This window comes from Lissotriton helveticus, chromosome 11 (genome assembly GCF_964261635.1).
Source record: "Lissotriton helveticus chromosome 11, aLisHel1.1, whole genome shotgun sequence".
Classification (NCBI taxonomy): domain Eukaryota; kingdom Metazoa; phylum Chordata; class Amphibia; order Caudata; family Salamandridae; genus Lissotriton; species Lissotriton helveticus.
The window spans coordinates 813,754,485-813,780,877 of NC_136072.1; the positions used below are offsets into that span (position 1 = coordinate 813,754,485).

Here is a 26,393-nt window from a genome sequence, read left to right on the forward strand (position 1 = left end):
CTAAAAACTGTAAGACTATTTGCCTTGTTGTTGTTGCACTGTATGTCTGCATACCTTAGACTGTTTACAGGCATCTCCTGATGATGCATTGCCCGTTATGCTGCAAGATTCCTTGAAATATACCCGCCATTGAATACCATCTGTAAGCATCGCGGCCTGCCTCCGGGTTGTTGGCATGACGCAGTGTAACTTTTCTTTGTGTATAATAAATGTCTTACACAATAAAAATAAATAAAAAAAGTGACACAACCCCACATAATCAGTAACTTTGCTGCCCTTTATCCAACCTTCCAGTGCACGCGTGTACATATTCACACACTCCACCCAAGTACTTGAATCAAGCTTCTTGAAGTTCCTAAACTTCTGGCGGTACTGTTCTGAAGTGAGCCCATACCTGAGGCACAAAGCCTCCTTCATAGCGGGGTAGGATAAAGCATCCGCTGCTTCTAAGGGTGCCAAAACATCCCTCCCAGAGGCCTCAAAATGCTTCCACAATCCTGCCCCCCCATTCTTCTCAGGCACTTCATTCATCCTTAAGGCAAGTTCATACGCTCTGAACCACGCATAAATATCCTCACCCCTCTGATAATTCTGTACCAGATCCTTTGGTATGTATACCTTACCCGCCTGTACTGGTTGTGCGCTGCCACCATTAGAACTGGACTCAGCCTTTCTGAATTTAATGTCCAGCTCCTTCATGCTCAACTCATGAGCCAATTGGAGTTTCTTGTCCTCCAAAGCGAGAGCATTCCTTCTCTCCTGCGCCTCTCTCTCCTGCGCCTCTTTCTCAGCTTCAAGGCGCAGTCTCTTCTCATCTGCTTGCGCTCTGAGCATAAAAAGCTCAATCTCATGGGCCCTAGCTCTCTGATTCTCCTCCACTTCCTCTGGAGACATAATCCTACCGGAGTGGTTGCTGCCGGTCCTAGACGCTGGCTTCCCCACTGGCAATTCACTGGACAAAAAAAGCATTCTCCTGTGTGCCTCCCTCTCCAGTAGCAGCTTCTGGATCACCATGTTTGGCCTCCCACCAGGCCCTCAGAGCTCTCCTTAGCTCTTCCTTGTTTGCGCTACCCTTTACTGGGCATTCAAGCCGTTTGCAGAATTTTCCCAGTTGCTCCTTGTTATAGGTGAACAACTCCTGGATTTCAAATTCCACTTCCACTTCTCCATTCACGCTTGGCGCTTTCCGAGACATGATGCTTCCTAACCTCTTCAACTAAAAGGTTTCACCAAAAAAGAAAAAAAATCTTGCGCAACCTGTGCTACCAAACTAGACTAGTGATGTACAAGAAATCACTGTTGGTCAAGTGCAATTATTAGTTCAAAATCCGCACCGCTGTCCAACAATGTTAGAACTGGGGGTCTCTAGTTGGCAGAGGTAAGTACCTTAGACCAAATAGGGACCCTTGCTTCTAGTCAGGGTGAAGGAATAACCCTCTGAGATAGCCCCTGCTCACCCTCTAGGTAGCTTGGCACGAGCAGTCTAGGCTAAACAGAGGCAATGTGGATAACATTTGCACTTAACACAACAATAATCCCCAATCCACCACAAACTGAGACCACACAAGTAAGTATATTTTATAAAAATATATAACTTTATCTTTATCTAGTTTCAGCAAGGTAAATCAAGCAGTTGCACGATAATTACTTCATTATAAAAATGTTGCACTTCTTCTTAATGGTTGCAGTTAAATTGTTAGGAAGTTCTTATGAAAAATGTCTCAAGTCTCTTTAATCAGTAATTAAAAATAATGCCACTGATTTATATTCAATTAGCTCTAAAAACGAGCATATTGCGCAATGCCAGAATTATTCCCAGCCCGCAAAGCAATGGGCCTCAAGCGCTGTGAAAACAATGCCAGCTTCGTAAAGTCGCCAAAAGAATCAGCCCCTAACGTCAGGGGCCCTATGCGCTACAAGCGCGCCTCACCGGAATGCTGGGGGGGGGTTTCCCTTCCCCTCGTCCGGCACTTCGTCAGGCCTCAGACGCTCCCCGCCTTCCAGCGCTCACTCGCGCTCTGGCCCGGCCGGTCTCAGGAAGCTCTCCGCCCGCTCTCAGTCCTTCAGGGAGCAGCGGGCAGCAGAGACGGCAGGCCGGGGCTGGGAGCACTCGCTGGATTCCCTCGGCGAGGTCGGGTCAGTCTTCCCCGGTCCCGGCGGTGATCAGACGGCACTCGAAGAGGTCCCGATGACGGGGACCAATCCTGTCGCGGCAAATGGGGCGAGCCTCCAGCAGCACCCGGGAGTCAGCCAATGGCAGTGCGGCTCCCGGGACAGGCAAGCAATGACGCTTCGCTCCTCCGGCCAATCACAGCCCAACAACACTGATGACGCTGCGCCGCACGGGCCTATCCCGTCGCGGCGTTGGTGAGGGGGCTCGGCTCCTCCAACCAATGGGAGCGCGGCGGCTTCGTTCTTCTGCCCCGCAGCTCCGATCAGGACGGCACTTCGGGAAGAGGTTTTTCAGGCCCCGGGCAGCGGCGGTGATCAGGCGGAAGATGATTTTAGAGGGCGCGGGTCACGGACAGACCGCCCTCTTAGCCTCACAACCGCTCTTGAGTGAATTCCGCGAGGGGAGGCACCACAGACCTCCGACCCTCGCCGGGAATGTGCCGATGAGCACAACGATCCCTTCTTACACTCAGCAGTTGAGCACCACACGCTCCAGGTCCAAAACAACACGATCTTGCAGTAATTCTTGGCAAAGCTTTAGGAACCTTTAACCCTGGGTTCCCAACAGGAGGCCAGCTCTTCTCAGGCCCTTGGAGATTCAAGTTGCGGACACAGCACACAGCAAAGTCCTGGCAGTTTCAAGTAGGCAGGGTCACAGCACACAGCAAAGTCCCTTTCTCCTCCTCAGCTTTCAGTTGCACAGCAGAACAGGTCAGCCCTGAGAGCACATAGCAAGGCAATCTTCCTTTAGTTCTCCAGCAGTCCTTCTTCCAGCAGAGGTTCCTTCTTGAGTGTAGAATCTTGGAATCTAACTTCTGTAGTCACGGGTCTTTTCCTTATACCCCTCAATGTCTTTGAAGTCCTTTGAAGCCTTTGTGCAAGGGGGCCCTGGGCCAGAGTCTAAACCAGTTCTGGGGGTTGCGGAGCACTGAGGTGTTTCTGGTTTTCTTCTTCCTGTCAGCTTCAGGGTCAGAGGTGTCAGTTGGCCGGCAGGAGGGAGAGCCAGCATGGTGGGCAGGCAAGCACAGCCCGGCACTGTCAGGCGCTATCTCCTCCCACCTCCCTGGCAGCAGATGTGGCCTTTGATCCCCGGGCTGACTCCGATCCCCTCCTCCGGGGGTTCTGCAGCCCCCGTCACACCCAGACCAGACAGGCATTCCACAAACCCAGGCACACAGAAAGGTTTAGACAAGAGAACAGCCACTTTCTAAAAGTGCTATTCTCCAACACAGGATTTAAAAACAACCTTCACTAAAAGATGTGTTATTAAATTCTGAGTTCAGAGATATCTTTCACTCATGTCCCATCTTGTTCCTATGGGGAGATAGGCTGGTATCCCATGGGACCAGCCTCCTCCATGTTACTCTATGGAGCAAGATAACCTTACACCAGTGAGCGCACAAAATGGCTGCTGCCCACTACCAGAGCATGTGACCTGCACTAGTACATGCTCTACCTTATCCATACACTGCACCCTGCCCAGGGGGGTACCTTGAGCCTTCCATAGGGGTGACTGATGTGCCCAGACAGGGAAGGGTTAGGCCCAGCCAGTGGTGATACTGGCCAGGGGGGCAGGCAGTCACTGACTGCACACAGGCCCTGCGCTGGCAGGCCTGAGTCACCTTTTTAGGGCTACTCATGTGGGTGGCGCAATCTGCGCTGCAGGCCCACTAGTAGCATCTGTCATCACCAGCCCTGGCACACATAATGCACTTTACTAGGGACTGCATGGTGATGCAAATATGCCAATCAGGTATATTTAATCAATATGGCAATTTACAGAGGGAGCACTTACACTCTGGCACTGATCAGCAGTGGCAGAGTGTCCAAAGCATCTAAACCAGCAAAAACGAAATCCAGCACAGCATCAAAAATACATGAGTCAGAGGCAAAAAGAACCACGCCAAAGGTGTCAGGTCTAACAATATTGATGCCAGGTTAAGCTAGCGTTGGAACTTGGAGTCGATTTCAGTGACATATAGCACCAACATATTTAATAGATCCATCTGAGAGTTTGTTGCTCTAAGTGGAAATTTAATGTGTCAATTGTGACATCAAACATATCTAAAAGAGAGGATCAGCCGTTCGACCGCGCTGCAGTGCAGTGATGTGAAGACTCCTCCCCTAAGCTTGATTTGTGAAGCAGCGCAAGTAGAGCAAACAGAATATTGTATGCACAACTGTTGGTTAATCTGCTCTGTTGATTGTCTCGGAATTGACTAACTCAATATGAGTTACTCTAAAAAAAAAAAGGTCATGCCTGCAACATTGTGTGTTGTGTTTTTTTAACTGTACCCAAAGTTTTTGTTATTCTTTTTATATTGAGTTCAACTGGTTTCTCCTCCCTCCCACTTCTCATAATTTTATGTACCACATCCATGTTACAAGAATCCTCCTTATTCTTGTCAACCATTGAGCATGACCTTGATTTCATGTAAGCTTTGTTCTCCTGTGAACCACAACCTCTCATGCACCTTGTGACAGACAGTCTTCCTGAGCACTGCCATTTGGTAGGTAGTAGAGGTATGGGAAGGGACTGCAGACTGTTGCAGAAAGGTGAAAAAGTCTCTATGTGAGGCCTGTCATTGTGTCTGTTCCCTGATTACTCCTGCTGAGCTGGTGACTGCCAGATGCAGAAACCTCACACCTCTTTGTGCCTCTCTACTGGGTGCTACAGGATAGATACATCTCCACTGCTGCCGGCTGTAATAAGAATCCCTGTCCTCACTTAAGGACCACCATAAACTGATTCTATAATCTTTCACAGTGGATCCAGATCCTCTGTCTAGGAGTCGTGTATAAAAGCGGACCCAAATCACCCCACTTTCTTTGAGTTTCAAGTCCTTTATGCCCAAGGAAGGGAGTATTCTGTAGAGTACTGAAAGGGCTACTGTGCAAGCAGGGCTAGTGTCTGGCTAAGAGCCAGACTCCCTGAGGTGAGGAGAAATCACCTGAAGTCTGACCTTTCCACTGGGGAAGCTGTGGACCTACCCTAAAGTGCCTAGAAGCCTGCCTGCCTCCTGAGGGAGGGAAGGAGTTTGCCTGGCACTGTAGAAGGAGAAACTGTTCAGGAGAAGTGAGTTGCAGCATGTCCCCAGTTGCTGTGGGACATTTTGTAAGAAGTAGAGATTGAAAGCAATCTAGGAAGGACCCTGGTGCCTGTGGGCCCCCCTAGTCCTCACCTCAGTTCCAGTCAGGAACTGCGATACTGTGCTCCTCTTTCAGCTAATCGGGGCTGTGACTGCCTTATTGCCATAGGCACATACAAGGGCCGCAACAGCCAGATTGACATGGGCCTCGTGTGGGCTGCGACTTTCTGGTTGCTGTAGGCCTGGTAAGGGGCGGTAATGGCTTGATTGCCGGTGGCTCTTATGGGGATTGCAACTGTCTCATTACCATAAACCCAGACAAGGGCTGCAGTGACCTGATCGCTGAAGAATGCTGAACCTGGGCCTGCACCTCCACCTGTTTCAGGCCAGACACTGCAACATCTAGAGCCAGGGCTGGGCATGCTCGTTGCCTAATGAACCCATATCCTATTCCAAGGCACACTGAGAGGCCTGCTAGCTCCCCCTATCACCTGGAGGTCTGCCCGGATACATCGAAGCAAAGGAAGGCCTTGCCAGCGTTCTATACCAAAGATGGATAAAATCACTTCAAAGACTGAGCAGTAAACACACCCGAACTGGGTTCCTGCTACTCCTGATTTACCATATGAGAAGGGACCCAGGACCAGTGTGATCTCCCAGGCGGGAGCAAAGAACCTGTGTGGTGCATGTGGCACCTACAGGGGGACTGCACCCCCACTTACTTGTGTGCCTATTGAAATGTGTAGTATTTAGTGCAACAGTGTAGTTAAAGTACTTTCTTTACTGCAAAGACAAGAACTGGATTGGACATTCATATTATTGTGTTTGCTGGTTGATTGATGAGTGCTGAGTGTGAGGACCACCACCCTACTTCCCTCAAAAGCCTGTGATGGCTCGCCCTTGCTACCCCGGGAGCCAAGTGTGAAAAGGGTTGTAATTGGCTCAGTTTGAAGGCCCTCTGTAGGATGGACTCTGGGACATCAGTGGCAAACGATCTCAATCCACACGGTTGGGGTCCAGTAGCCCCTGACTTTTCTCTGGCACCCTGAATGGAGTCTCGCAGTAGGCACATTTCAGTGAGCTGAGCTGTGATACCCAGTGCCTAGGGCTGAAGAGATGAAAGACTATACCAGTCACGAAGAGTACCCAGTACCCCATGGCCTGGAAAACTGCCCTGACTATTTGGACATGTCAAAAACATAATTTAAGGGTCATAAGTAAAGGGAATGATGAAGCACATAATAATACATCCAGGACATTACATAAAGGGGCATAACAAAGCATACAGGACGTAGTGTAACAGACATGAACATTACTTGAAACAGAGGATATAGCACATTATAACAGTCTTAAAATAACTTAAGTGCAATACCATCAAAAGTTGCCTGTTGCGTATACTCACATTCCGGAGTGGTGTCGGTGAGCTGGAAATAAAGGAGATGTCAGACTGGGAAACATCTTACAAGTGAAGAAAGCGAGTCAAATGGATGATGGTGAGAGATGAAGGCAGTGAAGCATGGGTGGACGAGATGTGGCACACAAAGTGCAGACGCCCACACATACGACTGCCAATGTTCCTCTATACTGACATGCAGCAGCCATGCTATTCTAGACATGAGAGCTGCATCCATGCACACAGACATACACCAAACTGCTTACTCACAAGTCTGACCTGCAGCACCCATCCCATGCTAATCTAGAGCTGATACCCACCCCAGCACAGTCTGCCAATGAAAAGTGCCCCATATCTAATACTCACACATGCTCACAAGCATGCACAAGCACACACACACACACACCGACCTACAGCACCATCCGCTGTTCCATCACTAAACCACTACATAAAGTTTCTTGAGCAAAAAGATCCACTTACAGATCTAAATCCTGGAAATGTGCTTTTTAGCCTGTTGAAAAAAAGAGGAAAACATGCATTAGTGAAGAGACATGCCAACTGTTCTACTGGAGTAAGCCCTAGGAAAGGGTAAACATCACTGGACATTTGAGTTTCTTTGGGTGGGCTTTGGATCAAACCAAACAGGTTAAATATAGATTTAGATGTATGTGTCGCTGAAAAGGCCATTTAAGGGAGAAGGCAATCATAACAGGATTCTTTGCTTCTGTAACGGCGGCGATTGCTGTAAAAGGGGATCCTGTATTTTGTGCCTTTGTAATAGGCTCTGGGGAAATTGTTGAAAAAGGAACCTGGCCTGGATTTCTATTGATTCCCAGAAATGGACTCTACATGCAGTCCATAGAGAAGAAAACCTGCACTGTACCAACTGGATTTCTTTGTCCGCATTATGGGCACCTCCCCTTACCCAATATAAGTCCCTGGGGGAGGTGGCATTTTGATGATGGGTAGTGGCACACAATGTAAGTACTTAGTTTGTAGGTCTTGTCCCTGGGGGAGGTGGCATTCTGAGGTTGGGTACTGGCACTCAATATAAGTACTTACTTTGTAGGTCTTGTCCCTGGGGGAGGTGGCATTCTGATGTTGGGTACTGGCAGCCTGGGTGCAGGTGCTGGCAATGTCATCGGAGGTCGCGGTTTTAGCCCTGCGGCTACTGATGACCTCAGAGCGACGACCGGTCGGCTTGGCATAGGAGGGGGTACTCCCTTCATGTTCAGGGTGGATCTGCTTGGAGCTGGAAGAATGAGAGAGGTAAAAACTATTAAAGCCAATTGTGCCTTCAGATTCGTGCACAATAAAAGCTTTGACTCATAAAGAGATCTCTAAGACAATGACTCATGAGTCTCAAGTTGTCCCATGCCAAGTGTGACTTGCTTAACTGATCCAGATGTTTCAGACATTCGACTGCTCCCCTTATAAGCTACTGCAAGGGAATATCTCCACAAGTGTAAATAAACTTCCTCAGGGGCATCCTATAATTGTGAAGTAACATTTTTAAAAAAACATGCGACTTCCTTACATTTGTAAGAAAGTACAGAAGACCTCACAAAAAAATCGAATATGTTTTTCAGATGTTTTAATTTCCTCATTTTGTCGCATTCTTTTCAAATAACATATGCTGATATTTCATGCTCTTCATATACATCAAATCATTTGAGCCACATATAGGTGTATAGCGGACAAGTATTTCGCAGGATCAACCAGCTTTTTCAAGCCTAGTATAATACTGACAGCATTAAAGCAAATGGCCATACATCAATAGTTTTGTCTTATCCACCACTCTCTGTCCATAATTCCTGGCTCGGAGAGGCTGCAGTTGTTCTGTCTGAAACTGCAGTTGTTGTGGATTCATTGAGAGCAGATTGTAGGGCCAAGGTCTGAGTTCCCACAAATGATGCCGCCACTGTTGCTATCAGTGTGTGAGGCATTGTACATTTCAAAGTAAAACAAGCATTGACAAAGACAATGGGCCTGCCTTTAAAGTTGTAACACATGCTTAAACGGACAAGCAAAGACAGGATAGAGAAACGGGCTATGGTAAGGTACAGAGTAAATTCTTCTGTGTCAATGCATTGAGTAATGCAGAAAAAATAGCTATCACCTAGAAATTACACTGTCTCCTAGCAGTCCCCCGACAAACATTTAAAACAAAAAGTGCAAAAACAAAACAAACATTTTTTTCAGTGTCCTGTTTTTCCAGTCCTTGCATGTGCAAATTACGTACTCATATATCTACTAGCTAACTTAACCTTGGTTGGCTCGGAACACCTTATAGATTTAAGAAAATTTAATATAGAAAAAAACAGTAACTATATTTAAAAGCATGTTAAGGGAGCCGCTGGGTGTCCAAAATGTCATATTAAAGGCCCGGGAGCAAAGAGAAGGCGACAGCACAGCAGACAATGGGTGATCAAAGTATACAGATGAAGGGCTGCAGGCTTGTCTTCTATAGCGACCTGGGGCAGTTTTATAAATCTAGCAGACTTCCCTGTTTATGCTACGGTGCACCTTTCAAAAGGTGCGCCTGGTGCAAACATAGAAAGTACGCTGTATTATGCAGAATGTGCTGGCCCAAGAGAAGCCGCGATCATGCGCTGCCCTGGGGGTAGTGCAATCAAATGAAACACTGAGCAGAGCGGCTGCTTCAAAGCTGCTTCATGTTACACAGTGAAAGCAGCATGTCAACTGCACTTTCAAGAGGGTAAAGAGCGCGCTTTGCAGGCGGGTGCACTGCGTGACTGCACTCGCCTGAAAGGGGATATCTGGGGAGTCTATATGACCTCCTTTCCCCCCCACCAGAGGGCTGCCTTTAGGACGTGTCCTGAAAAATGTAAATTGATACTTGTATTGCGCACTACTCACCCGCAAGGGTCTCAAGGCGCTGTACGAATACCGCTGTGGAACCCTTCCTGGCTTTCCCTGTGAGGTGTCCACTCCTGGGCACCCCTAAGGTGGAGGCCAGGCATCCTTAGTGTTGTGGGGGCCGTTGTGGAGATTAAGCAAGCTATTGCCCAGAGTTGCAGAGTGGGACTCCATGATTGGAATAGGCACCGAGGCGAGAATTATCTATTCCGTGGAATTTTGAGCCCAAGACCCGCCGAGGCGGGGAATTGAACCCTGGTCCCGGGCTAGACCTCTGCATCAGGGTCTGCCGCTCTAACCATTGAGCCACACTTCTCCACCTTTTTGTGGCGCACTTTTAGTGCACCTACCAAAGGGTATGTTTGCCTCTGCAGGAGAAACCCCCAAAGCAGGAGTTTGTTTTTCAAAAACAAAGAAACTAATGGTCCCACACGCTGGGAGTTTTCTCAGAGGGCGACGGGGTAATTTTTTTCCTGTCTCTTACAGTCAGGTTTTACTCTAAATGGGGTAGATGCTATAAAGTCCTTCCTTCGACAGCCCCTACTTTGTTGGGCGATCAGAGGAAGCAATCTGTCGAGAAGCCACAAGCAAAGGAAATGGACTATAACTATTTCAACTGAATGTCATTGGAATATGAATGAATTTTCCCATTAAATCAGAGAAAGACATATAGGTATCAAAGACGAAAAAGAAAAGGAACTCACAGAGATTTTATTCATTGACTATAATGCAGAATATTGTAAGAAATAAAACTCTGAATAAACAAAGACATTTTGTTACTTTCATTCTTGTGACCTCCTGATCAATCATTTCACAGTTCCACTTTACTGCTCATTTTCCAGGTAGAGGATGTGGATCCACTATTGAGGTTTCTCTTTCAAATATCATTTTCTGGCTTTCGCTCAGACACAGCCTTTGTGCTAGGTGATGGGCCTGACAGCAGCAGCAATAGTGCTGGCTCGAATCAAAAGTAGCCAAAATAAAGATACAATTAAGCATGAGATCTCAGTACCTGGCTGTCATCAGCCTTTATGAGTAGTCATCAGGCACGGACAAAAAGGCAGCCCTGCTTAGAAACTTTGACACCTTTAACAAGAGAAGCCTATGATCTACCGCTTACTTCTACAGTCTACCCAGCATCACTCAGGAGGAACTAATCAACAGCCCTTTGCTAAAAAGCACCTCCCAGATTTTTTTGGGGTAGCCTTTTCTCCATTCTCCCCTTTGGGAGTAAACTAAGGACTTGTGTTGTCCATGGGTCAAGCATAGTGACGCAAGGCAACACATGGCCTTAAGTAGAATTCACTAAGTCAATCAAAGTCACCCTGCGTGGCTCTGCATGGCTTAGTAAATCTAGAGTAACGCAAGGCAGAGCAAATTGCTGCCTTGCGTTACCCTGTGTTGAGAAGGTGTTCCATGGGTGGAGCATGGGCGTTCTCATGCATCCCTTATGCACTTTGACAAAATCCCAGATTAACTAAGGTGAGTAAACCTGGGATTGCATCAAAATGGTACACCTTCCCAAGTGAGGCGTAACGAGGATAAATATTTATATTCTGCAGCACACATAGAAAGAGGAAAAGGATTGTGTTTGTGCAGAAAGGTGCCCATTCCTACCCAAAAACATTCCTACGCATAATGCAACAACCCTTGCACCCTCCCATAAGGGTGCCTTTGTTGGCGATACGCAGCACACAGTGCACCAATGCAAGGAGAAAGCAGAAATATGTCATATCTTAGTAGATATGGCACATTGCTGCTCTCTCCCTGTCACACAATACAGCACAGCAAGTTGTCTTGCTGCCTTGTGTTGCATGACATCTTAGTTAATCTTCCCCTTGCTACATACCCACCTCACATACATACACAGGCATGTTAGCAAAAACATATGGGGCTCAAACATAATCCCTATTTTGGCCATCTGAGACGATCTATCTGGAACCTCAATCATCCCTTCTTCCTGCTCAACAAGATCTTATGTTCTTGATCTTCCCTTTGCTGACTGCCATATCCCTTTGACCCCTTTGTTAGCTATTAATCATATCTTCCGAACTTCAGCTATCTGAGTTTCTCAAACCCTTTTTTGCTATCCTTCACAGATCACACTCATTTTCACCTATCCACCTTTACACCCCTCTGCCAATTTTCACTCCTTATGCCCTTAGATCCACCCTCAGACTCCTGCGCCAGCATCAGATGATGTTTTCTACAGTCAGAGGTTTGTGTGTAACAGTCTCAGCTTTTTATTCACTTTGCATGCTCTGATTTTTCAGCAAATACTTTCCGGTTCTATACATGGGCTGAGGAAGTGGAGATTTCTAGGGGATGGCAGTATAAGAGGCATGAATGAGAACCATTTGCAAAAGGGATATCCTAATACGTATGACCTAGACTCACATAGGTGTCCTCCTGCACCTGGTCTCCTTCCTTCATTTTCAGGTCCTTCTGTGACTTTAGGCATTGGTACTCCTCCTATTACTGTTCCAAGTCCTCCTTTTCTGGGTTGCTTTCATTCTCCTGATCCTCAACCTGGCACTGGTCTAACTAGTTCAGGTCACCGTGGTACTGGTTTCCTGAATCTGGGGGTCCTGGTTATAGTCCTTTCAGACCCTGGTCTTCCTGGCCCTGCTACTTGTGCAACCTTCTATTATCCCTTCCTGGGCCTCCCGATCCTGATACTACTGATCCTCAACCTGATCCTACTGGTCTGCTGAGTCGTTATTCACCTAGCCCTATTGTCCTTGCTCTCCTATGTCTGGCACTCCTAGTCTTCCTGGTTTGGGTCATCCTGATTCTCCTTACCCTAGTCCTGTGGTCCACTTAGTACTGCCTCCAAAGGTCCTCCTTATTAGGTCCTCTTGGAAAGGGACTGGTATTTTTGGTCCTGATCTTGGCCCATCTGTCCTCATGGCTCTGGATGTCCTGGTTCTCCTAATCCTTGCCATAATGGTCCTAATACCCCAGTATCTAGTCCACCTCCTATTGGAGGATCCAGATCCTGGTCCCTTGGTTCTGAGCTCTCCGGACCTCCTAGCTCTCTTCCTGATCCTGTTTATACTGATTCTTCTCGTCCACCTAATCCTCCCCATCTGGTCCCAGTCATACAGTCCCTGGTCAACCTACTCCTGACCTGGCTAGTTCTCTGGGTCTTCCTACAACATGTCATGATACTCCTGGCCATGGTGCTTCTCCTCGTTGTGATATTGGGCTGACATGTCCACTTTATCCTGACTCTTCTTGTTCAGGTCATCCTGTTCTTAGCTGTTCTCAGCCACATAGCTTGGTAATCACGGCTTGTGTCATATTGGACTTTCTTGTCCTGGTCCTTCTTTTGCTCTGCATTCTGGTCCTGCTTGTCCTGGTATGTTCTTTTACTCTGGGCCTCTGTGAACTTAGCTTCCTTTTCCGCTTGGTTGTGGTGTCACTGTTCCTCATTGCACTGGCCCTCTTAGCTCTTGTCCTGTTTGCTCAAATTGCCTGGCCAACTCATCTTTATTCTTCAGGTCCTGTTTTCCCAGTCTTCCTCACTCTCAGTCTGGTTTACCTAGTAATGGTCTTTCTATTCTGGTCCTCACAGTCCGTGTTCTCTTCCTAGTTTTGTGCCCACTAGACTTGATCCTTTTGTTGCTGGTCCTCCTTGTTTGAGTCTCCGTATGCCCAATCCTCTTGGTTCTGGTCCTTCCGGCTATCCTGTCCTTTCAGGCATCCTTATCCTATTTCTTTCTTTTCTTTCTTCATCCTCTTGACCCTTGTCCATTTAACCTGGTCCTTCTGATCCTTCTCAACATGCTCATCTGATTAAAAGTACATCATTTCCTGGTTCTGCTGGTCCCCTGGGTCTACCTGACCTCTTGTGTCCTGTCCCTCTTAGGCCCTGCTCTCTTAGCTCTTGTCTTCCAGCTTTGGATTATTTTAGTCCTCCTGGCCCTTTGCCTTGTCCTCATAGTTCCAATGGTCTGAGCCCTCTTGGTCCTGGGTCTCTTTGTTTGGGTCCTACTGAGCCTCATCATTTTTGGTCCTGTTCCTCCTAAACATCAAGGTCCAGTCCCCTAAGTCTTCCTGGCTCCGGTTGTTCTGTCCTTCTGACCTTCCTCGCCTTGATTCTCCTACCCCAGGTCCTGGGCTTACTGTTCTACTGGTACTCTGGGCCCTAGTCCTATGGTCATGGTCCCACTCGCATTAGTATAGGTGTAGATCCTTCTAATCCTCTGTGCTCGGGTTCTGGTCCTCCTGGCTCTGGTCCTCCTGGTATTCTTCGTACTGACCCCTTTTTATTCCTTGCTTATTCTGTCCCTTGGTCCTGTTGGCCTGGAACTTGTCTTCCTGGATCTCGTCTTGTTGCTCTTGGCCCCGGTCTCCCTGCTGCTTAACCTCCTGCAGCTACACATACCCATCATGGTCCTCTTTTATCTGGTCCTACTGGGCCTGGCCATCCTGTTGCTCATCTTCCTGCCCATCCTGTTCCAAGCCCTGTGGGATGGACGTCCAGGCTGTGATCATCCTGGTCTTGATGACCCTGGTCCTGATCCTCCTTTTCCTCCTCACCATGGTCCTCCTGGTCCTGGTACTCAAGGTCCTTATCTTCTTTGCCCCGGTCTTCCTGGTTCCCTAGTCCTTTGTTTCTTGGTTGTCTTAAAACTTTCCCTTCTGACTCTGGCTGCTTGTGTCCATGGTTTCATCTACCTAGCACTCCTGGAAAAGGTCATGATATTCTTGTTTTTCATAATCCTTTTCATAATCCTTGTCCTTCTTGAGATTCTGTGCCCAATGTCCCTGATGCTCTTGGTCCTGTTCCTTATAGTTTGGGTTCTCCTGGACCTGATCACCTTGCTAGCTTAGTCTTGGCCTCCTTGGTCCTGGTATCCTGGTACTCCTCATCCTATTGTGCTTGTTATCATAAACTTTGCCTTGTAGCCATCATGGTCCTCCTGGTTACCCCAGTCTTGGCCCATTTGGCATTGTTTATTTGTAGTCCTCTTGGTCCTAGTCACTCTGTCCTAGTAATCCTCAACGTCAAGCTCCTATTCCTGGTAAAGAAGGTCCAGGTTCATCTTTCTTCTCAAGTCCTCTTGTACTCCTGGATCTGTTCCTTGTCCAGTTAGCTCTACTGGTACTACAGTCATTGATCAAGGTCATATTCATCCAGGTTCTCCTTGTTTCAGGTCCTCGTGAGCCTGGTCATTTTGGTCATGGTCCTCCTGTCCAACACTGTCTATTCCACTTGGTTTTACAGATGCTAGTTGGGCTTCTTACCTCCGATCCTCCTCACCCTCATGGGCGTAGGAAGTGTGGGGGATGCAGGGGACATATCCCCCCAGATTTTGGAGCCAGTGGGACACAGGGGTCAAGGGTGGGGGGAACGAGGCATCAAAAGAATGCCTCGTCTCCCTTCTTTGATTCACAGGGCCTTTAGCATGCGAAAGTGCTACTTATATTGGCCCTGCAGGCAGAGACAGCCTTTGCTAAGACAGCCCCTGGGCATGGGCGGAGATAAATCTGGCACCCTTGCTGATGGTAGTGAATTAAATGAGGCAGCAGGGAGTCCCTTCTGTATTCACTCCTCAGTCCCTGGATGAGCAGGGACTGGCCCCTGAACACAAAAATCCCAGACCTCCCCCAGCTCACCTAAATCCCAGATAGCTTAGCTGCCAGGCAGATGATGGGTTTGATGATGTGTGTCAGCAGGGTTCAGAGGGTAAAGACAGGAGGAGGAAGGGGGGTAAAGAGGTGTTAAAAACAACATGTGCCCTATGATAATGAAGTTCTAAAATCACTGTAAACTGGCAAATTATACAGAAACGAAAAGGCAGAAACAAGGAAAAGGCTGGAGCAAGAGGAGAAGGGTGTTGCTGTTGGCTTAACCATAATGCACACAGCTCTATGCACCCGCAGAAAATTGGTGCCTAGGCCCAGCTTGCCCACGCTGAAGGCCGGCCCTGCCTCCAGTTACCTGTGACTTATCAGATATTCACAGAGGCCACCCACCCCCTACACTTTTGTTGTACTGCGACCCTCCAGGAAATGTTTATCCTCTCAGCCACAACTGCCTGCATTCTGCACCAGTGGCGGCTCCTCCGCTAAGGCGGAAGAGTGTCGCCCCACTGAAGAAAATAAAACGATAACAATTGTTATTATCATTTTATTTTTCCTATATACTTCAGTGGCTCTTGGGCAGCGCTGGCTGGTGGAGTAGGGAGAGGAGCCATCTCGGACAATCCCAAGCAGTCCTTTGCACTTGGCATGTCCCCCACCAGGCTGCATTCGACAGCCTGGTGAGGAAGATACAACCCCTCTCAGTCCCCGTCTGGCGCCAATCCACAGCATTCCGGACAATCACTGCTGCATTGCAGCGTTGGGATTAGCTGTGGGAATGCTGGTAGGGCGGGTACTTCCTGCTGCTGGCTGGGAGTGCAGGAAGATGTCGGTAGGACAGAGGATGAAGGAGAGGTGGCGGGCATTTCGGTAAGTGCTTTTTGTTTGTTTAGGTTTTCTCTTTTTTGTCTCCAGCCACACCATCTGAGTCCAGTAGCAGCCGCTACTGGTCTGCACCTCTAAGGACAAAGGGAGGGAGGTCCTTTGTTGATTGCTGTCTGATGCTGCCACTCCTCAGCCCTACCTGCTGCCTCGAAGACCCAGCCCTAAAGGCAGCAGTAAGATTTGTAGAAGTAAAGTAAGGAGATTTGGTAAAATACAGTATTTAAACAACAAGAAAACCTAGGGGTCTCTGTAGGAAAGTATCATGGAAATTCCTATTTCTTTAACCCGACGTCTAGCATAGTACATCTAGTTGGAGTTAAGACTAAATAGTTCTCACAAAACACAAGAAACCAAAAAGAGGGGCCACCAGTGATTGTAGATCAAAAATCCTGTCCCCCTGACTCAGAGCAGGCCAGAGGCAACGACGGACAGAGCGGGGTCTCACAAATCCTGAGCCAGGTCCAGGAGAGGTGAGGTCTGTTCCCCGGACAAGCTGGATGTAATTAATACACCAGTTGTCACTGAGGAGAATTAACAGACGGAAATATATATCCTTTGCTGTTAAAGAATGACTTTCACGTTTGTTTTTTGTGTTTTTTGATAACTTTGCTTTGGCACATTATTTGCACTATATGCAGTAGCACTATTTTTGAGAACAGAGGCCCTGAAGAAAGCCTGGGTCCCATTGTCCCATTAGGCTGAAACATGTTGGCCCCTTTGCAGATATTTGTTTAAACTGCTATGATATTGCGCTGTTCTTGTTTTTAACAGGAAGAGACCTTCTCTATTAAAAATTCCGTGTCTAGGTACTCTATCCTATTTTAATTCACCACTTTTTATTATTTTTGCACTGCACTAGATCCCATCAGATCAATATAATTTGGTCCAACAGTGATTGCGGGTCGGAACCCTTATCCGCCACAGGGTACGTCCCTTGTCTCAATGATCCAGAGACACACGACCCTAAGGATGACCAAGTCTTTGATGGGAATCCTACAAAAGGTTTTTTGATCTACAATCACTGGTGGCCCCTCTTTTGGTTTCTTGTGTTTTGTGAGTCTTAACTCCAACTAGATGTACTATGCTAGTTGTCGGGTTAAAGAAATAGGAATTTCCATGATACTTTCCTACAGAGACCCCTAGGTTTTCTTGTTGTTTAGGTAATTCTCCAAAGGGATACTACCTAGGCTGGTCTTTAAATATCCCTTAGGCCCTCTATCAACGTATTGTTATTTGTAAAATACAGTATTTGCCTGGGTCCTTCATCACTCATGCAGCGAGCATGCTCAAAACACACATGCACATGCGCGCACACACACACACACAAGTGCAGGATTGTCCCTGTCCCCCCCAGAAATTTTGTGTCTCCTACGCCCCTGCTCACCCTGTTCCTGCTTCTTGTAATGATTGCTCTGCCCCACTTGGTAATTCGAGCCCTGTTCCCCTAGGTCCTAATCTTCATGACCCTCTCTCTTGGCCTGGTTTCCAGCCCACCTAGTCATGATCCTTTAATTAGTACTCTTGCTCTAGTCTTCTGAGTCCCCTTGGTACCACCCCTCGACCTTCCTAATCCCCATTCTGCTTATCCTCGTATCCTGGACATACTGGCCATTGCCCTTTAGGTCCTGATCTTCTTAGTCCTCTTCAATCTGGTCCTAAGCCTCCTGGCCCGCATCCTCCTGCTCCTTGCCCGCATGGCTCTGCAATAACTTGTCCTGTCACAGATCACTCTAGCCTTTCCTAATTCTTATGTTCCTTGACATTCGATTCATGCTAGTCAAAGAACTTTCTGGCTTATTATTGACTGGTTGTTATTCTTATGTCCTCCCGCCCCTAGTCGTTTGGATCTCAGGTTTCCTGTTTGACAGGCTCCCAGCCCTGGACCTTTTTATCCTCCTCACCCTGATTCTTGTCTTCCAGGTCCGACTCCTCTGCTTTGTCTAGACCCATTGTTTGCTTGTTCCTAATCCTTTTGATCCTGACACTCATGTATTGGGTCTTCTGATACTTGTTCCATTAGATTTTGTTTCTCTAGCCCTCCTAGTTCCGGGCCCTCCTGCCCCATCTCACTCCTACTAGTACTCTTGGTTTGCCTATTCTACCTTGTGCTTTTCCATCTAACCATGTGCCCCTGTGGCTCTGGTCCTCCTAGTTCCTATGCTGAGGGTCACCCTGGTTCATGTAGCTCTTGTCACCCTGATGTATGACCCCCCCTCTGAGTCTGACACTCCTGGACCTTCTGATCCTCATCACACTGGCCTAGACTTTCTTGTCTTCATAAACCACAGGACATTCTAATCTAGGTTCTCCAGGCCCTGTTTGCCCTTGTCCTTTTCGGCTATGATCTTCCTGCTCCTTGGGCCTCCTTGATCTGATGTCTGTGGTCTTGGCCCTCCTGTCAATGGTCCTTCTCTTCATTGGTTTCCCGGTACTTGTCCTATGTGGTCTGTCTACTTGGGTCTGCTGCTCTGGCCTTGGTTATCCTTGTCCCTCCGGTCAGTGCGCACACGCCCACATAGCCCTTCTTGTTGTTATTGTCCAGGGTCTTCTGTTCCTTCTACCTCCGATACTTCTGTTCCTTCAAGCCCTTTTCCACTAGGTCCAGATCCCCCTGTTTCACATCCTCCTGGCCCTCTTGATCCTTCTCACCTGGTCCTGGTAAACCATCTGCTGTTTTTCATTGTCCTGATACTTGTCGTCTATTTATTCCTAGTCTCCTCTGGCATTGTTTTTTATTTTGCCTTCCAGATTTCTTTGGCTGAGATAGCACTGTCAAGAACAGAAATATGGGCCCAGTCGAGACAGGACCTGAGCCTCTTAAAACACTGCTTAACATGTTAAACATCAAAACTGCCATTCCTAAGATGCATTGTGCATGTGACTAAAATGTCAGTGTGGCTGAAGGGGCTGCTTATGACAAAGGACAAATAAGCATCAATGCCTTAGACCTACTCTGCTGGATAAATAGCATGAAAAAGTGTATTTATTCACAGGCATCAGAGTGAACAACTCCTGTGAATTACCCAGATGCATTACTTACCTGTCTCCTGCTTTCATTTCCTAGTTTCGTAGAAGCCGCATTACAGTGTCTAACTCGATTTACCTCATTCAAGCTCCCCAAAGCACAGTGATTCAAGCACCAATTACCTACTGTACCAGTCCCTCCCTCTGCTGCTGCTGGTTGACTACTGTTGTGTTACCAGATTTTAAATACTAAGCAAGCACAACCCCTCTTAAACAGAAGCCTAAAGGTAGCACAATGGCTTCCATAATAAGCCAAAAAGAGCCAAGCCTTAAAAACCAAAAGGAGCTAGCTGCTACATGAACATTGATAAAAAAATATATTCTCATGAGTTAACTCTTAAATTTGCACATTGCATAGTGTTGGGTGACTTTTCATATGGATTGTGCGAAGGCAAGAGATGCTGCAATGGTTCTGAAGAACCTAGCTTTCTTGGCCTTGCCCAATCTGTTTTTGCCCCCACACATCTGGCTGGTCATACTCTGGACCAAATTTTCACTTTCTGCCCCCTTGAAGTGGATTCCCCCTTTCCGCTGGTCTGGTCCGACCACTATTTGCTTAGGTTCAAATAGCGCAAGTTTAGGAACCTTCTGGCTTGAAATGGCAACTTATCCAGTACGGTAAGAGCCTTTCACAAAATTCAACTGGAGGACCAGTCCTCTGCACTTGAAGAGGACAAACCCATCCTTTCCTGTAATATGGAGGTGGACATAACCCGAATCATTAGCTTGTTAGAGACCGCAATCCTAGCTCTTGCTCCAGTAAGGAGGACTGAACAACACCACCCTAAATCATCCAGTCCTTGGTACTCTCAGTCGTTGAGAAGTTTAAAGCTCGATTGCAAACGCTTAGAGAGTCAATGGAGAGCCTCATATTGTCTAACTACAAAATCAGATTGCAGAAAAAGTCTTATGAAGTATCATAACGAGATAAAATTAGCAATAAAATCTTATTTTGAGGCTAAAATGTTAACTGCTGTCAACCACTCTAAGGAAACTTTTAAAATTGGCAAAACTTTTACCGCGCCGGAAGCGGAGACTAACTACAAAACATCTTCTCAAAAATGGTGCGAACAACTTGCCTGTACCTTTCATGACAAAATAACTTCCATTCAACTTAGCCTCCCGCCTCCAAGAGCTAACAGTCTCTTGGGGGAAGATAGTACGGAGGAATTAACAGGCATAGGGTGGGAAGGGGGAAGACTTGATTCTTCCATTGCCCATCTCCAGTAACACAGTAAGCTTCTTGGACTCTTTTTCTAACATTTCAGCGGAAGATTCCTTTCTAGCCATGAGTCCCCTCAAATCAGGCTCCCCCACTAATCCGGGTCCTTCCTTTGTTTTAGCCCGCGGGGCAAAGGTCATTATCCTGCTGGTGCATCAGTTATTAATACTTCCCTGTCATCAGCTAAGATGCCTAGTGTTTGGAAACAGGCAAAAATTCTACCACTGTTAACAAAACCTCAGGCAGGTCCAAATATTCCAATCAATTATAGACCTAGCTCTCTCCTTCCAGCTCTATCAAAAGTACTGGAGAAACATGTTAATCAAAAGATTTCCGTACATTTGGAAAGCAATAATCTGCTTCATGCTAGCCAATCTGGTTTCTGGCCCAACTATAGTACAAAGTCAGCTCTGTTGGAAGTACTTGATTCCATCCCCCTCAGCACAGACAGGGGCGACAGGCGCTGCTGGTGTTACTCGACCTATCGGCAGCGTTCAAAAACATCTCTCACCCCATGCTCTTAGCTGGTATACACTCAGTGGGAATTAGAGGGCCTGCTTGGCAGTGGCTTGCCTCTTTTTTGGCAGAGAGAGGCCAAGACGTTTGGTGCCACAGGGCTCAGCTTTGAGTCAGATGCTATTTAATATCTATCTATCTCTCTCCCTAGGCCTCTTAGTGGAATTCTCGGGTGCAAAAATAGTGCATATGCAGATGACACCCAACTCTCTTTTCCTGGGTCAAGGGTGTAGCTTTCCATTGGGAGAAAACCTGTGAGTGCCTGAATGCAACATTCAGATGTTTATCCAATAACCAACTTATATGTAATGCCCGGAAGACCAAGCTCCTCTTCTTTGGCGCAGAGCCAAGACATCATGGGAACCTTTCTTGCCTAAGAATGCCCCCCGTATTAAAAAGTTAAGTGGTAAAAAACCTGGGCTTCCAATTTGATGAACAACTGTGATTTTGCTCTCAAATCAACTCTTTGGTGGGCACTGGTTTTGCCCACCTTCGTGTACTCGGGAAATTTGTCTCTCTCCTATCCTTTCACGCTAGACAACAGGTTTCACAGGCCTTGATAATCTCACAGCTGGATAATGGGAATGGCCTGTATGCAGGGCTGCACAATTACCTGATAGCCTGCAGTTAGTTCAGAATGCAGCAGCACGCACTATCTTTTGGCTCCCACGCTACTCCCAAGTCTCTGGCCTACATTGGCTTCCAGTGAAGAAGAGGATTACTTTTAAAATATTGCTCCTAACCCAAAAAGCACTTCATGGTACTGGCCCAGGCTATCTTCAAGACAGAATCAAGCTCTACACTCCCCAGAGAAACCTTTGCTCTGAAAATATCTGCCTAGCCACAGTTCCTCAGATTAGAAAGACGAGGGCAGGGGGCAGATCTTACTCCTTTCTGGGCCCATCTCTTTGTAACAAGCTTCCACTGACTCTCAGGTGCATTAAGGCGATACCTGTGTTCCGTAAAAAACTTAAGACCTGACTCTTCTCTTGCACCTAGTCTCTCTCCTTCTCTCTTTCTGCTGACGGCTCCTATGCTACAGCACCAGGACACTCCTCGGAGTAACAGTTGCGCTTTATAAATCGCACACATAGACATGAGTGAATTAAACATTTATGTAACATGTTTTAAAACCATACTCAATATTCTTTACTGACAGCCAAATACACCCCGGGTGAAAACTCTGCATGCGCAAAGTTAATACTCATAGCATATACCTTTGTGAATACGAAAAAATCGTGAAAGTACACAAATGTGTACGTTTTCCTATGGGAATCAAGCCCTACTCCCTTTGGGCGGTGAACACAGTTTTAAGAAATTCACTGTTTACGAGTAAAACTCACTACTGCAGTAGCCTCTTAGTCGTCAACCTCTGTACTATGTTGTCTTCCTGTCTAAACGAAGTTATAAAAGTTGCTATATGAACACTCTTCATCCAAATTCCTAATTGCTGATTCGCTGGATAGCATTGTTCCAAAAACAGGCTACTGTTCTAACGTTTGACTTTAGTCTTGAAGGCTGTCTACAGAACCTCTCCCACATACCCAAGCCAAACTCCTGCCCCCTAAATTACGCGCACAATCAACGTTCTGACATTAAAACATCATTGAAACCGCTGAGCCACCAAGTGTGCTGTTTAAACACTGGTTTTTCAATCTGGTGTGACCCATTCACACAACTCATTCCCAGCTAACCTGCGAACTACCGCCTCACTAGACGTTCAGGAACACCATCAAAGTACACTCTTAATCTCCAAAATTGCTGCCCATGGTCTTACCTGGCCTCCAAGCCCCTTGGAAACCTCTGTAAAATTGTAAAAAAAAGATATCTATTGATCTATCTATATAAATATCAATATAATATATATATATATATATATATATATATATATATATATATATATATATATATATATATATATATATATATATATATATATATATATATATATATATATATATATACATACATACATACATACATACTCACACACACACACACACACACATATCCCTGTGCTGTTTGTAAGAAACAAGCTACAGACTTTACACCCTCTTGTGCCTGCATTCTAGGGCTCTCTATCATTACCTCATCGTCCCTCCCTCGCTTCCCTTCCTTACGAAATTGAGGCATCCCTGCCTCACCAGACACCCGTACCCACGTGATTTGTCACGTGGGGACTATATATAGCCCCCAGCCCCCTCATACCTCCTGTTTTTTTCTGTCTCACCACTGTGAGACGCGCGTCCCACGCGCTGGCCGTTCTGCGGAGCTGCGGTCATTTTCTCTTTCTTGAGGGCTTCTCCCTCACTTGCTATCGCCTTCCTGGGTCTGGCGGCGCCGTCCTGGTGTATGCGAGCCTTCCCCACCGCGTTGATGTTTTTGCGGTGCACTTCTCGGCGGCTGGGCGGTCAGGTTCCGGGTGACGGAGTCACCGGCCCTGAGTGGCTGGGGCTGTGGTTCCGGTTCGGATGGCCGGAATGGAGGCGGCGGCTGGCGGATGTGCTGTAGCTTCTCGGCTGGCTGTTTCCGATGCTCCCATGCGGTAGGGGCCTCGTTTGGGGTCGTTTTTTATACATTTTCATGTTTTTGATGATTGGTTTCATTGTCTGCGAGGCTTCTTTATTGGTTGCCTCGTGTATCCTTTGTTTCTATTGGTTTTCTCCCGGCTGGGGCTGTGTTACACTTTATATAAGGGCTTGCCTCGGCTTTCTGCCCTGTCAGTTTCACTATGGCTAAACGGACTTCGAAGCGCTTGAGGGTTTTGTCCTCCTCTGATGAGGACGATGAGGTGCCTGTCCCGGCTCGTAGGACCAGGTCCCAGGGTCCGGTGGATTCTTCTGCCCTCCTGTCTGCTTCTGAGGTGCAGTCCATGATTGAGGCTGCTGTGTCTCGTGCTTTGGAGGCGAGGGGTGCTAAGCCACGGCGCAGGTCTTCTCGTGTTGCGGGGGGTCCGGTGGACTCTCCCTCTGAGGACTCGTCTTCTTCTTCGGACTCTGCCATGCCTTCTACGTCTTCGGGGAAGTTTGTGCGTAGGGAGGAGGTGCCTGCTATTCTCCAGCACATCAGGGAGAACTTGGGGTTTTCTCCTTTTTCTGCTCCCATGGGGTCCGAGGACATTTTTCCCCAATATGTTAAGCCTCCTGAACTCGCTATGCCCTTTCATGGCCGCATCAAAGACTTGATTTCGGGGGAATGGCGGGACCTTGAGCGCTCCTCTGTTCCTCGCTTTTTACAAAAGCTTTATTCCCTGGAGGAGGGGGAGGTCTCTCTTCCTCACTCTGTGAAGGTGGATGCCATGTTGGCCACTCTTATTGGGCGCACTTCTATTAATCCTGAGGATTGTTCGCCTTCGGATGCCACGGATAAGAAGGTGGATGGTGCGCTGAAGAAGGCCTTTTCCGCTGGGAATTTGTCTTTACGTGCTGGCATCTACTCTGCGTATGCGGCGCAGTCTTTGGTGTCTGACTTTGGCAAGCTGGCCACGGCTGTTCAGGAGGAGTAGGACTGCTCTGGCTTGCTTGTCCACATGGAGCAGCAGGCTAAGCTCTTGGCTGACGTCTCTTCGGATGTTCTTCGCTCTGCGGCCATGGCCTCTGGCTCCTTGGTTTTGGCTCGTCGGAACTTGTGGATGCGTGACTGGAAGGCTGATTCTTCGGAGAAGTCCTCACTCCTTAAGATTCCCTTTGATGGCAAGTTGCTCTTTGGTGACCAGCTGGATAGTATGGTCACTAAGGCATTCAAGGACCGTAAGCATGCTCTGCCTTACAAGGGCAAGGCGTCTGCCTCTGGTTCTCGCCGTTTTTGGAATCCTGCTCCTTCCTCCTCTCCATCTTTTCAGTCTTCCCGCCAGTCCTCCATGAACTTTTCTGCTCGTCAACGCCATTTCAGGCCCAGGAAATCTTCGGCCTTGCCTGGTCCCAAGCTTCCGGCGGATACCTTCAAGAGGAAGTCCTGACGTCGACTGTGTTTCACCCTCAGGTCCTGTGGGCGGGAGGCTGATGTCTTTCCTGGACGCTTGGCGGCTGGATGTGAGGGATCGCTGGGCATTGACTATTGTCAGGAGAGGCTATCTTATCGACTTTGTCGCCGTTCCGCCCGGCTGGGGCACCATCCTTACTCCTATCCCCAAGTCTCCGTCCAAGCGGGAGGCTCTACTGGAAGGGGTTCGGGATCTTCTGTCAAAGAAGGCGATCGTTCCGGTCCCGCTGGCGCAGCGAGGTCTGGGATGTTATTCCATTTTGTTTCTGGTCCAGAAGGTGTCAGGGGGATTCCGGCCGGTTCTGGACCTGAAGAGGGTGAATGGTTGGGTTCGGACCGTTCACTTCAAGATGGTGACTTTGCAGTCCATCATTCCGTTGGTGGGGGTCCCGGACTTCATGACGTCTATCGATTTGCAGGACGCCTACCTTCACGTTCCTGTGGCTCGGACTCATCAGCAGTTTCTTCGCTTTGCGGTTGGCGGCTTCCACTTCCAGTTTGCAGTTTTGCCATTCGGGCTGAAGTCCGCCCCTCGGGTCTTCACCAAGCTCTTGGCCCCCTTGGTGGCCCTGGTCCACTGTCAGGGGATATTTTTACATCCTTATCTGGACGACTGGCTGGTTCATGCTCCCTCTTTCCAGTTGACTGTCGATCACACAGACTTGGTGCTGGCCGTTTTGAGGGGGCACGGCTTTCTTGTCAATCTGGGCAAGTCGTTCCTTGTTCCTTCCCAGGATCGTCTCTTCATTGGGGCCAGGTTTCGGACAGATTTGGGAGTGGTCACTCTGCCCGAGGCTCGGGTGGTCAAGATTCAGTCTCACATCCTGTCTCTGCTGTCAGGTCCAGTACAGGTGGCGGCGCGTTGGCTGCAGGTTCAGGGGGATATGGCTGCCACGGTGTTTCTGGTTCCTTGGGCCAGATTTCATTTACACACGCTGTTGGCTCATGTTCTGGCGCATTGGTCTCCCCATTGCCTTCCCCTCTCTTCTCCAATCCCGGTTTCCCCTCAGATCAGATCTTCTCTGGGTTGGTGGCTGGTTCGGGGTCATTTGCTGAAGGGTGTCTCTCTCTCTCCTCCGGCTCCGGTTGTGGTGACGACCGATGCCAGCCTCTCGGGTTGGGGGGCATGGCTGGGGGTTCATCAGTCCAGGGGCTTCTGGTCTCCCGCTCAGAGCAGGATGTCATCGAACTGGAGGGAGTTGGAGGCTGTCCGTTTGGCTCTGTTGTGGTAGGTAATAATGGGGTAAACCCTTACCTCATCGACCTGGGTCAGTACAATGTTATATAAAAGGGGGTGGTCGATTACAAAACAGTTAAACATCTCATTACTTAAGAAGAAAGGTACATCAACTAAGTAAGTATCATTTAGATTGCATTTAATCCAGCTCATTGCAGTGATTTGCTGCAGTTACACATATATTATATTTCAAATTCATACAATACATGGTAAATTACGCTTAATTCTTAAATTAGTGCTCGGTGATTGTCAGATAAGGAAAGGGATTTGAGGGAGGGTAGGGTGTGTTTGGAAAAGAATAAGGGACAAAGAAAAGGAATTGTGTCCTATAAACAATTCAGTCTTATTCAACAAAACATTTCCAGTCATGTTACAGATCACAGTGTGTTCCCACAGTGTACA

General features: G+C 47.7%; 1 protein-coding gene across 2 annotated transcripts in view; it reads right to left on the bottom strand.

Moving 5' to 3' along the window:
• LOC144792072 (uncharacterized) overlaps positions 1 to 26,393 on the bottom strand; it is a 484,547-nt gene that overhangs the window by 46,369 nt on the left and 411,785 nt on the right. The window contains exons 21-23 of one of the 2 annotated variants that reach the window (XM_078666920.1): positions 7,717 to 7,906; positions 7,135 to 7,165; positions 6,664 to 6,685 (exon numbers count right to left, since the gene is read on the bottom strand). In XM_078666920.1, coding sequence (XP_078523046.1) covers positions 6,664 to 6,685; positions 7,135 to 7,165; positions 7,717 to 7,906 — 243 coding nt within the window. Of the gene's footprint in view, positions 1 to 6,633; positions 6,686 to 7,134; positions 7,166 to 7,716; positions 7,907 to 26,393 lie in introns of both variants that reach the window. The other variant, XM_078666919.1, reaches the window with a different exon arrangement.